This window comes from Botryllus schlosseri, chromosome 6 (assembly GCF_051294905.1).
Source record: "Botryllus schlosseri isolate E-star chromosome 6, Bs_hap1, whole genome shotgun sequence".
Taxonomy (NCBI): Eukaryota; Metazoa; Chordata; class Ascidiacea; order Stolidobranchia; family Styelidae; genus Botryllus; species Botryllus schlosseri.
The window spans coordinates 18,629,200-18,643,024 of record NC_137241.1 but is presented as its reverse complement, the minus strand read 5'-3'; the positions used below and the strand labels follow the sequence as shown (position 1 = coordinate 18,643,024).

The following is a 13,825-nucleotide window of genomic DNA, read 5'->3' as shown; positions in this document are numbered from 1 at the left end:
GTCTGCGACAGTCAGGACACTTCTCAATCCATGGGGTATATACTAATTTCGCACTGCTTTTGTCTTCGCTAACTAGTATATAATAGTCGAACACTTTTGAGGGAGCTTAAGAATCTTACGAAATATGCATAAGGACGAAATATATAACTCATTCGTAATGCGTGGAACGCAAATCGGAAACATTGAAATTTCATCCCGTTCACGAAGACACCTCTCGATCTATCTCTTTCCCGGTCATATTTATATAAATGTCGCATACGCTCAAATATCCGACGACGTTAATGTTTGATGAGGTCTTTTCCGTCACGAGACACTAAACGAGCGTAAACAGACAAAGATACATACACGATTTCAATTATATACGAATGCGCAATTACCAGGAGTAGTCTCCGTTATTGGTTTGATACGGCTTATTTTTTTATGTTTAAAAATGTGTCCATCTACAATATTCTTGGGAATATAAAGTATTATAAAATGCGCCAACATGTCATTGGAATAAACAATTGTAACCAGCGTGTGCTCAAAGGTGGTGTGGACACTTGGAAATCACGTGACCGTCTCGCCCAGATTACTCAGCTAACTTTGTTATTATGTCGATCCGTCTGCAAAGTCAAAGTCGCTATTGGTCTTTGTAGATAATGACTGAGTTCCTTAACAATATGGTTGACAGAATTTATTATGGTATAGTTTGATATTGCCATCCAACACTGCACCAAGTTTCAAGGCTGTGACTCAATGATTAGCGTAGTAATTTCTCTGTCGAAGTCGAATATCTGCAGGTAGATCATAGTGCGCTCGAATATATTGCCGTCTGGTAACGGAATAACCAAGCTATGATCACTGAGTGACAATCCTGAAACGTATCACAACCAAGATATACCATACCAAATTTCGTCATCCATTTCGGTATAGAACATTTTCAAAATTCATATATACCAATATCGACTTTTGCGAAAAATCGTTTATGGTGTAGGACCAATGCCACACAAACTCGCACACACACGAACACCATGCAACTCGACTTTGATAACGTGGTTACTATACTGTAATTATGGAGTCTCAGCCTCGAAACTTGGTGCATTGTTAGATTAGGCTTACCATATTTTGGAAATCTATAAAAAGAGGACACTTTTTCAGAAATTTGAGGCTTGCAAAACCGGAGAAGAATTCTCAAAAACCGGTGAATTTTTCCTACTTTGTGATCGTTTGACTAAAAAAAAGGTCATCTTTCCGCTCAGAGCTCAAAATACCGTTTTTCTCTCCGCATTGCTAGGTGTATGACAAAAAAAATGGTCAGCTTTTCGCTCAGAGCTAAAATCACCGTTTTTCACTCCGAAATACCCGCCGGAGCGTCACTTCTGTGCTAATTTACGGCATATCACTCGCAATTTGCTTTAAATCTGGCGTAATTTTCAAAAAAGAGAAAAAAATCTCAAAAAAGAGGACAAAAGGGCGTCCTCCGAGGACACTTTCAAAAAAGTCAAAAAAGAGGACAAATCCTCTTAAAAGAGGACGTATGGTAACCCTGTGTTAGATGCCTTTCATCCAGATATAAGACGAAATTTCGTCATCCATCGCCGTATAAAATTCATTCAAAATTTACATATACCAATACTCGTGTTTGCGAAAAATGTGCTATGCGGTAGGCTGGATGCTTGATCAGCGCGAATCCTGACATACTCGACTTTGATAGCGAAATTGCTGCTGTAATATAATAATAATCGTTGGTTTATATTTTTCATCTGAACAAGTCACGCACAATGTACAATGCGATAAAGACACAATGCGATGTCAATGAGGTTACCATACGTCCTCCTCTAGGAGGATTTGTCCTCCTTTTTCAGTTTTTTTAAATTGTCCTCCGAGGGCGCCTAAAATGTCCTCTTTTTTGACAATTCGCCCTCCTTTGTAGCTTTTAAATATAAGATTAGACAGGTTCAACTAAAAATCGGCCTAAATGACGGGAAATAAGTAATACGGTAGTTCGAACGGGTCATTATAGGGATTCCAATGAAAGTGACGACGACCCTTTTTAAAGCCAACACCGCTAAATTCAAGTAAAAACTAAAAAGTGGGTAAAGTGGGAGTCGAACCTTTTTCTGTTAACTCAACAAGATTTCCGGTGTATATTGTAATATCACCTGTTTTCAGTTTCGATCAGACGATTTGGCAAAAAGTGTTCTACTTTCCCGATTCCAAAATATGGTAACCCTAGATAAGAGGAATATCAAAACGACTTTGTAATACTCGCTTCCATAGCCTTCATAAGGGCTATGCTCTTTCAATCAGAGAGTGACAGACATACACCCATCTAGTTTGCTTTTTCTTCTTTACTTTTAGTGTGCATGCCTCGATCCTCTTTACATCGCCTGGACCAGTGATTCTCAACCTTTTTCGTCTCGTGGTCCCCCTTAGCGATATTTGAGCTAAAATCCCCCCTATAAGAAGAAGTTGCCCGATGACTAAAAAAAGGTGATTTTTAACGTACAACCAGCATTTGTTGACTGAGCAATCTATGCCCAAACTATGTCGATCGCGGACCGCATTACACTTTGGTAGAGTACCGTGGGCCACTATTAACGCTAGGTGTACTGTAATTTAGAAAATAACTAGATCAGAATAGAAAGTATGTCATCACTTTCCGTTGTGAAAACATTGCGCTAATTTTGGCCCGTTGTTATTAACGGTTGAGTATAGCTGCTGACGAAAAATCATCAAGTTCGCTTGGGATGTAGGCCTACTAGGCCAAGGTGGGTGTCTGATTCCAAGACTACTCCAAGTCGTTTCAACACCTTCCTATCTTTTCATTGTATGGCAATTTTTTGTAGTGTATTGAACAGAAAAAAAATGCTAATAAACCGAACTGAATTCTAACATATACTGCTTTTCTGTCTTCAAATGCTATTTTTGCATCCTGAACCCATGGATAGATAATACCAAAGGTTACAGCGTCGATCCCAATTTACTCTGCTCATAATCTATGGTCAGAGCATAAATTGCAATGTTCTGAGTTCCGGAGCTCATGCATCTCCGCTCAACCGCTATAAATCTCCGATTGCGCAATCTACATGACATTCGGGTCATTTTCAATAGCCGCTGCGGGCGCATATCGGCGTGACATCGTGATTGTGTATTATAACAGATAACTAACCTACATTAGGTATCTTTAGTATTATGCTTTTTTCATTATTCAAGGTACCACAAAAATTGTAATTCAGTGAAAAGAAAGGAATTAGTCGAAACGACATGGTGCAGTCAATAAACCATCTTTGCATGCAAATATATAGAAGTAAGAAATACCTTAGCGGTTATTAGCCCATACAAGACTGTCACATAATAGGCAGGGACGCACGGAGAGCCAGAGGAATGTTACGATCTCAGTCACTAAATATTTGCTGTTTAGCTTGATGTGAGGAGTGGATGCATATAGGCTCGCACTGAATTTGGTCGAACTTGCTAAATTGGTGCCATGCTATTTCAACTATGACAACTAACAATACAATATGTAATATTCAGACATGGTCAAAGGAGTCATTGTTGGTATACTCATTACTGAAGATACACCAAATTTCTATTCAACTACAAGTAGAACTACATATGAATATCTAGAAGAATGCACACAAGTAGGCTACTTTCAAAATTTAATCTTTGCATCTAGTGCTGTACAAATTGTAGATGTTTTCTAAAATATATGGTATATTATAGTAAATTACACATGTTATCATGATCATGGTATTCGAACCCCCAATCAACTTGTATCACTATCAGTATGCCGATTGTTTTGTTGGTTGGCCAACTGGTTAGTCTCTGTCTCTGGACATGCTTTCAATTATAAACACTTGATGCATAATTTTCCAGATTTATTGTGGGTCAACTTAACTCAAGTACCAAGTTTACCTCTGATTTGATTCTTGGAATGTACAAGTATAACGCGGTACAGACATACAGTAGGTATGTGACGACCTTATCCTACAAGCCTGTGATTCCAACATTTTGAAACGTGTATGCCATTTGATCTTGTGTGCTATGCTCCTGTATCTGATTAGCACACCTCAAAGTAACAAATATTCATTGGTGCTTGAAAACCAGCCAATGTATGAATGTGAGTAATGTGATGTGTAGTGACTTGCCTTATATCGCATGAGAATAGTAGTCTGATTTTATGTATTCTTGCAGGTTTGATTTCTGATCTACAAACCTTTGTTTAGTATTTGAAATTTCAACTATTCAATATCATAATCTGCAATGGATTATACCAGAGACCCGTGTCCATGGAGAATTTTGGATGACTGTGGCGGCGCATTCACATTGGGATTTGTCGGCGGTGGAATTTTTGCCATGTTTGGTGGAGCAAGAAATGCGCCAAAAGGAATAAGTAACCGTCTTATCGGGGCGATGTCGAACGCCCGTATTAAAGCACCAAGAACCGCTGGAGGATTTGCCGTGTGGGGACTAACTTTCTCACTTTTTGACTGTTCCCTTGTATCACTCAGAAAGAAGGAGGACCCGTGGAATTCTATCATAAGTGGGGCTGGTACGGGTTTTGTACTAGCTATACGGCAGGGAGTTGGACCGGCAGTCGGCTCTGCAGCCATTGGTGGCGTTCTGCTTGCACTTATTGAAGGAGTTGGACTTGCATTGAACAAATTTCAAGCGGATATGTATAAACCTGTAGCTCCCCAATTAGAAGACCCGGCTGCATTACCAGATTTGCAATATGGATCATGATAATGCCCGTTGAATTTTGTTTTATAAGTTAAAGCGCAGAATTGCCGTGCTGGCCTAGTCACGAACTACAATGTAAAAAGAAGTTAGCCAGGTGAAATTTCACTGGATAAATTCTACACGACTGAACTGCATTAATTTGTTCAAACAAGAGCCCTGGATCTTTAACCATTGGTTTCCGTAGAGTGAAATTTTTTTGTTACATTGTGATATTCTCGATATTGACATTATACGTCAATATTTTCCCAACCCTGCCCGTCGAATCTGTATTCCTCTAAAATTTCAACCGTGTATAAACGCACTACTTCAAGTATCAAAGTTCCTTCTTCACTTGTCAGATACACATCAGCCTTATTTTGAGTGCAGTCGATCTGATTTAGTAATATAATTAGATTTTAGGAAGTGTATTTCAAATCTGATGAACTAGAAGGAATGACAACTGTCATTGACATTATCTCTGCAAGGTGGTCAAATGGAGTATTCAAGCTCGCTTTGTCTGCCTCCACTTCTATGCGTTTGAAGCACATACTTGTTATTGAAATTTTGGATTTGTCGATGACAGTAGTAAGTGAAATTGTCAAGACTGAGACGATTTTTTTTAAACTAAAAAACAGAAGATTTTCATCCAAAAATCAAAATTTTGACTTTTTTACCTAAAAAAACTGAATTTTGACCTCACATACGCAAATTCTTTGTTTTTGCACATAATGTAAAAATTATACTATTTATCTTCATTTCCAGTTCGAACTGTTTGTCCTTACGAAGTAGTTTATGCTTAAAAAACGTTTTTGGCTTGAAAAGTGACAAATTTTTGCATGAAAATCTAGTAGGCTGCATGAAAATCTAGTAGGCCTGTTCTAACGAAATGTGGTCGACCACATCACGTATTATGGTAAAAACAATTGAAATTTGTTGTAGTACAACGAAAGATACTTTCCCACATTCTAGGGTAAAAAGTGTCTGTCCTTACTAAGTAGGTTGCCCGCATTGGAGAAAGAACGTTCAACCAGTGGCGTAGACAAGGGGGGGTAACCGGTGTCCGATATCCCCCGTTTCCAAGCTCGAAATACCACAGTAACAATAACACTCGCATTGAAATTTCGATACCGCGCGAGTTGGTTTTCGTGTTTGACAGTCTATTGTCAACAAACGTTTAGAACATGCGCGCTAGGCTTGTATCGTTAGAGATAGCAGTACCAAAACTGATCGTACTAATCAAATGATCTGTATGGAATCTACTATGTATTGATCCAATTTGCGGTCATTTAGTTCGGTTACTGTGTGTGGGTTTCCAGATCTCCAGCCGTTTCGTGTCTCAGGCCTCTGGCGCATCTGCTGATTGTCCTGTTATAACGCGCTTGGCCAGTAGTAAAAACATTGTAGGCTAGGAAAATTAGGCCGCTCCGTGACTCGCGGCGCATGATAGTGCTACTCGATGTACTATTGTAATGACCAGAAGTTACAGTCTTGGCCTCGACAATTCGCAATTGTCACTTCTGCACCGCAAACGCGTTTAGGAATGCATTTTGATCGCGAGCCTAAGCCTGCGCCAGGCCATTGTTATTCACGTGATGCAATCGCACAATCTCGAGCGGTAATTAGTCTTTACCATCTCCATACACCAAAAATACTACACCATCTTGGCAGACAATAAAAATCATATTGAGTTGAAACAAAATTAATCCAGATTGTTTGTATCAAACAGCAACTGACTATAATTCATTTGCGTGTCTTCACTGTTCGAGTGTTCGTGTTTGAGCGCAAAATAGAAAGATCTTCGCCGTGCTGTAATATGATCTGCGTGCACTTTCGTGATTACATCCTCGCTTTGGTAATTAAGGTCAAGATACCTCGCTGTCATCGAAGTTTGTTTGCTACTTCCATTTGATCTGATACATGTGATTTGCGAGGTGATCGTCGATCACCTGCTGCAGTGACTCATGATTTGAGCGCATGAAACTCGCTGTCAGCAAATAGTGGCGCGCAAGGCAGAAGCGCCTTCCGTTTGTTACTGTAGCATGCGACTGCGCATAATAGAGCTATATTTTAAGATAACTGGCAAATGTTCATGTGTATAAAGACGTAAACACAAACGAGATTATCTTACCCTTGTTGTATCGGTATTCATGTGTATTAAATCGCAATAAAGTGGTTAGCATAAAGAATCATCTTTTCAAAAATATCCCCCGTTTTTTTCGGCTGGCTATGCCCCTGCGTTCAACAGCAGCAGTTGTTGGCTAGCAACACTGCAGTTGTGCGTACGATGCTGGTGACACACCGTGTTGCTTCAATCTGACAATGTTGTCTACATCAGTGCTCTTCAACCTTTTTCGTCGTGGTACACCCTTTTCACATTTTCTCAAAACTCGTACACCCCTGACCATATAACACATCGATAACGCAGAAAGCCGCATTTTGATTACATACACAATACGTCCGGATTCCAGCGGGGAGTCGCCATGGCCCATGGACGACAAATACTCATATGAAATTTGATACTGGGAACTTAACACCGCGGAGAGCCCTTGCGGTGTTCTGTGCCTTCACTTATTTCTTGAGATATGCCTTGCGTAAATTTTATTATTGTAGAAGCAAAACATCCCAGCAGGCTTACGATATATAATTTATGTACCGAAATTGCGAGTATAAATGTCAAGAAAAGATAACAGAATTATGTGTGCAGTCGCGCGGAGCGCGAAAATTTTGCCCCTTGAATGGATTTCATCGAAAATGTTGGTAGTTTCACATGTTATCGTCAAAAGTTTATTCATTCTCAGCTCATGCGATCAGATTAACCCGTAGAGCTGATGGAGGGTGTCTTCGAAAATATTGGGCACAATATTAATGATGATGCATCTTCCGGTTTTTATTAATCACTTAGTTGCATGTTGTAATTTCTTGACCTCCCACCAGGATTGTTTGTATTGCTGTTATTAGTATTTCTATTACACATCAATGACAGTGGCGATAATCGCATGTTTAGAATTTGTGCGCCTCGACAGTACATTTCTTAAAGTTTAGTGTCGTTGCTTTGGGTAATGAGGACGACTTTCGCTTGCACGCGCACTCTCACTCTTCATTCTCTCTCGCTAACGTGCGCCCACTTTCAGGACTCTGCTGCTGACTTTGGAGCTCGGGCTGCTCGGCTCACTCTTCTTCTAGCTAGGCTTTTCAAGACGCTACGACGGCGACGAGGAGCCTAGATAAACCTCCGACACATAAAAACATGGCTGAGCCGAGACTCGAACCAGCAACAATTGGTTGCGTAATGACGGCCGCCAACACACGCTAATTTAAATATGTGTAGAACGTCGCAAAATTATGGGTTTGCGGCTGAATGAGGTGGACGTCCGCAGGTTGAGCACCCCTGGCCTAGCCGAAATAAGGATGAACATTTGATAAAGACTGCAACGAATAGTAAATGCTAAATACGAATCAGGGCTCGAGGTTACTGGACCACCATCTAACGCAGTGGTTCGCAAACTCGACCCCCTGGCTGCGCAAAAGCATGTATTCATAAGCTTGCCGCAGGAAGCACCAATTCAAAATGTCTGAGCTGTAGCGGTGGATTCCTCGAGAATCGTCAGACAGATATCGCAAGCTGAACACATGCTAACTCCACCCTGCTCTACTCGAAAAGGGTGTCCGGTCAATACCGAGAATGGACATTACCGAGAATGGACACACCGAGAAGGGACAGTACCGAGAATGCAATACAGGCATGTTATGCATATGAATAGGTCGAGTGTGTGCATAGCGGCGTTGCCACACATTCGGTATCGATTCTCAGGTATAAATTTCTCCACAACGTCCGTTACATTAAGCTAGATTCTTGGCATTGGCCATTCTCGGCAATGACCATTCTCGGTAATGTCCGTTCTCGGTAATGTCCATTCTCGGTAATGTCCGTTCTCGGCAATGTCCACTATCGGTAATAGCATTCTTGGTAATAGTACGGAACATCGAAAAGTAAGTAATGAGTCCATTGCCAAAGGTTAACTGATGAGAAACATTTGCTTATGACATCACTAGGGCAATTTTTTTTTGACCTAAAAAATCTAAATTTTGACCTTTTTTGACCTAAAAAAACTGAAATTTGACGAAATTTTGACCTCACGTATGCAAATTAGGTGTTTTCGCATATAATGTTAAAATTGTACTACTTATCTTCATTTCTGGTTGGAACTTCTGTCCTTACAAAGTAGATTGGCCTGAAAAGAACGTTTTTGGCTCAAAAACTGACAGATTTTTACATGAAAAACTAGTATTTTAACGAAATCTGGCCCTATGAAGAATTCCAGTAGTTACATTACGTATTCTGGTGGAAATAATTAAAATTTGTTGTAGTACAACGAAAGATCCTTTCCTACATTCTCGGGTAGAAAGTGTCTGTCCTTACTACGTAGCTTGCCAAGAACGGAGAAAGAACGTTCAACAGCAGCAGTTGTTGGCTGACAACACTCAAGTTGTGTGCACACTGCTGGTGACAAACCGTGTTGCTTCATTCTGACAATGTTGTCTATATCACAATTTTTCAGCTTGCGCTTCTTGATATAAGAACCATGCAATGTCCAAGCAGTCTTGCTTCAGCTAGGATATTGCGGTACGTTGACCATAAAACCATGTCACTATTTGTTTCATTTGACCATTTATGATTCACAATGAGAAGACGATGGTTCGTTTACAACGGTAGGCCTATAAAGTAGGCTACACGCTGTCAAATATCAAATGAAAAGTTCACCGACAGCGCAAAATCTACGATACAAACGAAATGCAGAGGTCAAAAAATGTTTGACTTTGTTAACAATTCTGACAAATTTTGACCTAATTTTGACTTTTTTTGACATGTCAAAAAAAAATTGCCCTAGACATCACATTGTACGGTATTACACATCCAGTCAATCTGTTTTGAAGCGTAAACTGGCGTATCTATGGTGTTGTGATAGCTATATAGTCATCGTATCATCGGTTCATGATAATGTGGATTTGGTACACCCCTGTACACCCAATCCGAGTGGCACACTCTTCAAAAATTATGGTGCACCCTGGGGTGTACGAAACACCCGGTTGAAGAGCACTGCCATATTGCTCATTAACCTGTGCGTCAACCTGTACTGACGCATAAACCTGCCTTTGTGATAGCTAGCCATCGGCTCATTGTAATTCGGATCTGGTACACCCCTGTACACCCCATTCGAGTGGTACACCCTTTGAAAATTCTGGTACACCCTAGGGTGTACGAAAACCCCGATTGAAGAGCACTGGTCTACATCGCAATTTTTCATCATGCGCTTCTTGATATAAGAACCATGCAATGCCCAAGCAATCTTGCTTCAGTTAGGATATTGCAGTACGTTGACCATAACACCATGTCAACCTATAGTTTCATTTGACCGTCTATGATTCAAAATGAGCAGACAATGGGCCGTCTACAACGGTAGGCCTATAAAGTAGGCGACAAGCTGTAAACTATCAAGTGATACAAGTTCACCGACAGTGCAAAATCTACGATACAAACGAAATGCAGAGGTCAAAAAATTTTTGACTTTGTAAACAATTTCGACCTAACGCTACAATTTTGACATGTCAAAATAAATCGCCCTAGTCATGACAAATGGTTGATGAAATTAACTATATGCACTAATTTCCGTCACCATATGCCAAATTTGGCGTGCAACATTTTTATGGGCAACCTGACTATTTCACTAGTGAATCGTTGACATTTGGGAATAATAGCCTGGCAGTCAGTAACGAAATATTTTTTTCAGAATCCTGAAGTAGGATATGTCTGAAATAGAATTTACGTACTTGTACTGTTTATTCAAGTGGTTATGTTTTTAGAGTTGAAGTACTTCCTGTTCTGCTAAATTTACTAAAGAAAAATTACTTGCTGTCTCCACCTTGAGACATTTGCAGCAGTGTTATGAGTGAAATTGTCAAAAGCACTTTACGAATTATCACGATAACTGAATATATTTGGAAATTGCTCTTATTCAAAGTGTCATTTTGTATTAGTCGTGAAAATGCATCTAGCAATTATAAAATTAGCCACCTTCAAATAAATGCTAAAAGTCTGCAACCCGTTGACCACTACCTGTTGAATTTCAGTACTTCTCAAACATTCGTTTTCTACTTCAAGTGGGATCTTGGATATAGATACTTCTACTTGTAATTAAGTAGAAATTTATGGCGTTCATTATAGCACAACTCGCCAGGATACAATGTGGGTAAAGCAAAGGCCAACAAGCTAAAAGGATGGATATCCCATTTTATTGCTGATAATTAGGTCTAGTAACTGAGCTGCCCAGTGCCTTCTAGTGGAAACATGTGCAACATCTTACTTTTTCAATCAAGGTTGGCTACCCTACTAACTGCTTATTTGAAAGTTGGCAACCGCAGATGCGCCTTACTGCATTGATGTCGACTCTTGCCAGAAGACATAAGGACCTCGCCACATAAAAATGTAAAACATGTCGGTTCATAAGTAACCTCGGATTACATTTGGCGGAGCTGCATCACATATTAGTGTTTCGGTCCCTTAGAACCCTGTAAGCCAAGGGATTGAGTCTTATCTTCCATTATGAAAAATTTCTTTCCTAGAGTCATTGCCTGGTCCGCAAGGGGAAAATGTAACAGCCGCAGGAGATTGGTTTCAAGAAAAATGCCCTTGCATGCCGGGGGTTGCATAAAGGAAGGCCACAATGACAACTTGTTAATACAGCATTGCAGACACTCGTGTAGCTCAATAGTAAAATACAAATGAAACATTTTAATTTGCGGCAATTGCAAGGAGTAACTGAGCATAAGTCTAGAAATGTGAACCGTCGGTTACCACATCTATCACATATTCACATTTTTTTGGTAATATTTTCCTGGAGTCTATGCACGTGGATGTTGAATGTAGACTCATACGGTATGTCAATTGGAGGATGTGCAAGTCCTCGTTCGCTCGCTGTGATGTTATCAAGAGATTCCCCAACGCACGTCTACTATCCCTGATTACGGCAGTGCGTATGTAGTCGATTTATCCTTATTTGTTTGTTACCTTCGAAGTTAAAAGGATGCTGCAGGACACAGGTCATGGTTTGAAAAGAAAACATGCCTCTCCTTGCTCTGGTTTGATTGATTGAAGAAGGTGGTAATAGCAGGAGTGTTGGACTTCTGATCCCCGTCTTCCTCATCCTCGGGCCATTCTACATTGACAGCCTCTTCGTCAAGAATATTACGCGCAGTAGACCAGCTGAATCGCACAAAATTTGGGAAACCAAAGACCGGATCAACGTTTTGTCGCAGCCAAGATTTGGTCTTTGGATCCGATGGGTAACCTGACCCGTATTCAACCTCATTTTTGCTCTTATCATTAAAACTCCATTGTCGAACAGCCTTATCCCTGCAAACTTTGGCGCAAATGCTTGCGGCGCTGACAATTGGGTATGTTGCATCAGCTTTGGACTCGACTGTAATGTCAATATCTGGAAATCTTTGCTTTAGTTTCTTTTGATACGACTCGGGCGATCCAACTGTGTCCACATATACCTCTGTTAGCTTTATCCCCGCCTTCTGCACGAATTTTATCAAACCGATTGCAGTGTCATGGGATATGGAGTTCAGGTTGTATTTACTTCTGCTCAGCATCGACTTGGATATGTACTCTGGCGATAATATATGCACAACCCAGCCAATGAAATCGCTAGTGTGTGAATCTAATTTCAGAAAGAGATCATCTCTCTGCTCCTCTTTCAGGGCTTTGGAGTCATCACAACCTAACTCTGCAAGTTCGTCTTTATGAGAAATGGGGCACACACATGCTGCGTACACCATGGGTCCCAGAACAGGACCTCTGCCAGCTTCATCTATTCCGAGAAAGCACGGAACACTTTTCATGTTCTCTGGCATTTCGGACGATAAGACACAGTTGGAACGCTGATTTTTAGTGTACTTTGAGACATCCATGTTTTCTACAGGATGTGGCTTCAGGCTGGACAACTCTATTCATATAACTGGATGTAAATAACAAAGCACAGTCAGGCAAGTCGTGTGCATTACAATGACAATGACTAAATTTCACATCTACATTTACATTTAAGAGTTTATTGCATTCTAAAGTGTGCATATAGATTTCCGCAATGGAAATAAATGGCGAAATGAACGCATCTAAAGGATTATATTAACATCCGGCTGTTGGCAAAATTTGCACTGGTATGATTTGCCTCTGTGGAGTTTCACCTGGAGTTGCATGCATAATATGTACCATTTCAAGAGACTAAATTTCACATCTTTCGAGTCTATGCGTTCACTGCCAGAACTTCCCTGCTCCCGCGATAGCAATCGAAATACTTTTGCATTTGCACCGCTCTCCCTCCAGTGGTATCTGACTCCTTATCCGTATATCCCGAGCTCTACAAATATTAGGCTAAATATATACCCGCTATCAAATATCTACTAACATGGATATAAAATAGTAGTATGATTGTGATCATTTAGTTACGAAGGTCATTAGAGCTAGACTATAGCGGTGGGGGCGTGGGGGGTGGGGGGTGGGGGGGGGGGGGTAGCGTAGTGGCGACAATAAGCGTATGCTACCTGGGTGGCCCGGGATCGATTTTAAGTTGGAGGTGGTTATGGGCTCATCTTCCCCCGCGACGCCGTTCTTACGGCAAAAAAGCCCAGAAAAGACACGTTGAAAGAAGGTACTCACAAGAAATGGAAAGAAGCGCGGCATCGAAAATAACTGTAACATTAGGTGGATGTCAGGGACTGAGAGACCGCAACTGGTCGTTTCGGCATCCTTCTACCTGTTCATTACATCGCATTATGCCTTGTGTACCGCATTATATATTGAATATGTCTTATTCAAATGGAAATATAATCTCATCATTGGTTTATTAGCAATTTTTATCCGTCCAATACACCACAAAAATAACGATACAATGAAAAGATAGGAAGGTGTTGAAACATCTTGAAGTAGTCTTTGGAATCGGACACCCACCTTGGCCTAACTGTGAGTGTGTGACTGATAAAATTACTAATAAACCGAACTGAACTGAAGATTCGCCGGTCTCGTCAGCTCCGCTTATTCTTTCTTGTCCGCTTACCTTTA

General features: G+C 40.6%; 2 protein-coding genes and 1 long non-coding RNA gene across 3 annotated transcripts in view; 1 reads left to right on the top strand and 2 right to left on the bottom strand.

Annotated features, from left to right (window-relative positions):
* Nucleotides 1-13,825, bottom strand: part of LOC145441360 (uncharacterized) — a 370,726-nt gene that overhangs the window by 265,934 nt on the left and 90,967 nt on the right. The gene's annotated exons all lie outside the window — the stretch shown is intronic.
* LOC145441342 (mitochondrial import inner membrane translocase subunit Tim17-B-like) lies at nt 4,152-5,043 on the top strand. Its single transcript, XM_080319186.1, has one exon. It carries the CDS (start codon nt 4,246-4,248, stop codon nt 4,726-4,728), a length of 483 nt encoding a protein of 160 aa, XP_080175312.1. The 5' UTR covers nt 4,152-4,245; the 3' UTR covers nt 4,729-5,043.
* Nucleotides 9,822-12,979, bottom strand: LOC145441341 (ribonuclease H2 subunit A-like). The gene has a single exon (XM_080319185.1). It carries the CDS (start codon nt 12,676-12,678, stop codon nt 11,779-11,781), a length of 900 nt encoding a protein of 299 aa, XP_080175311.1. The 5' UTR covers nt 12,679-12,979; the 3' UTR covers nt 9,822-11,778.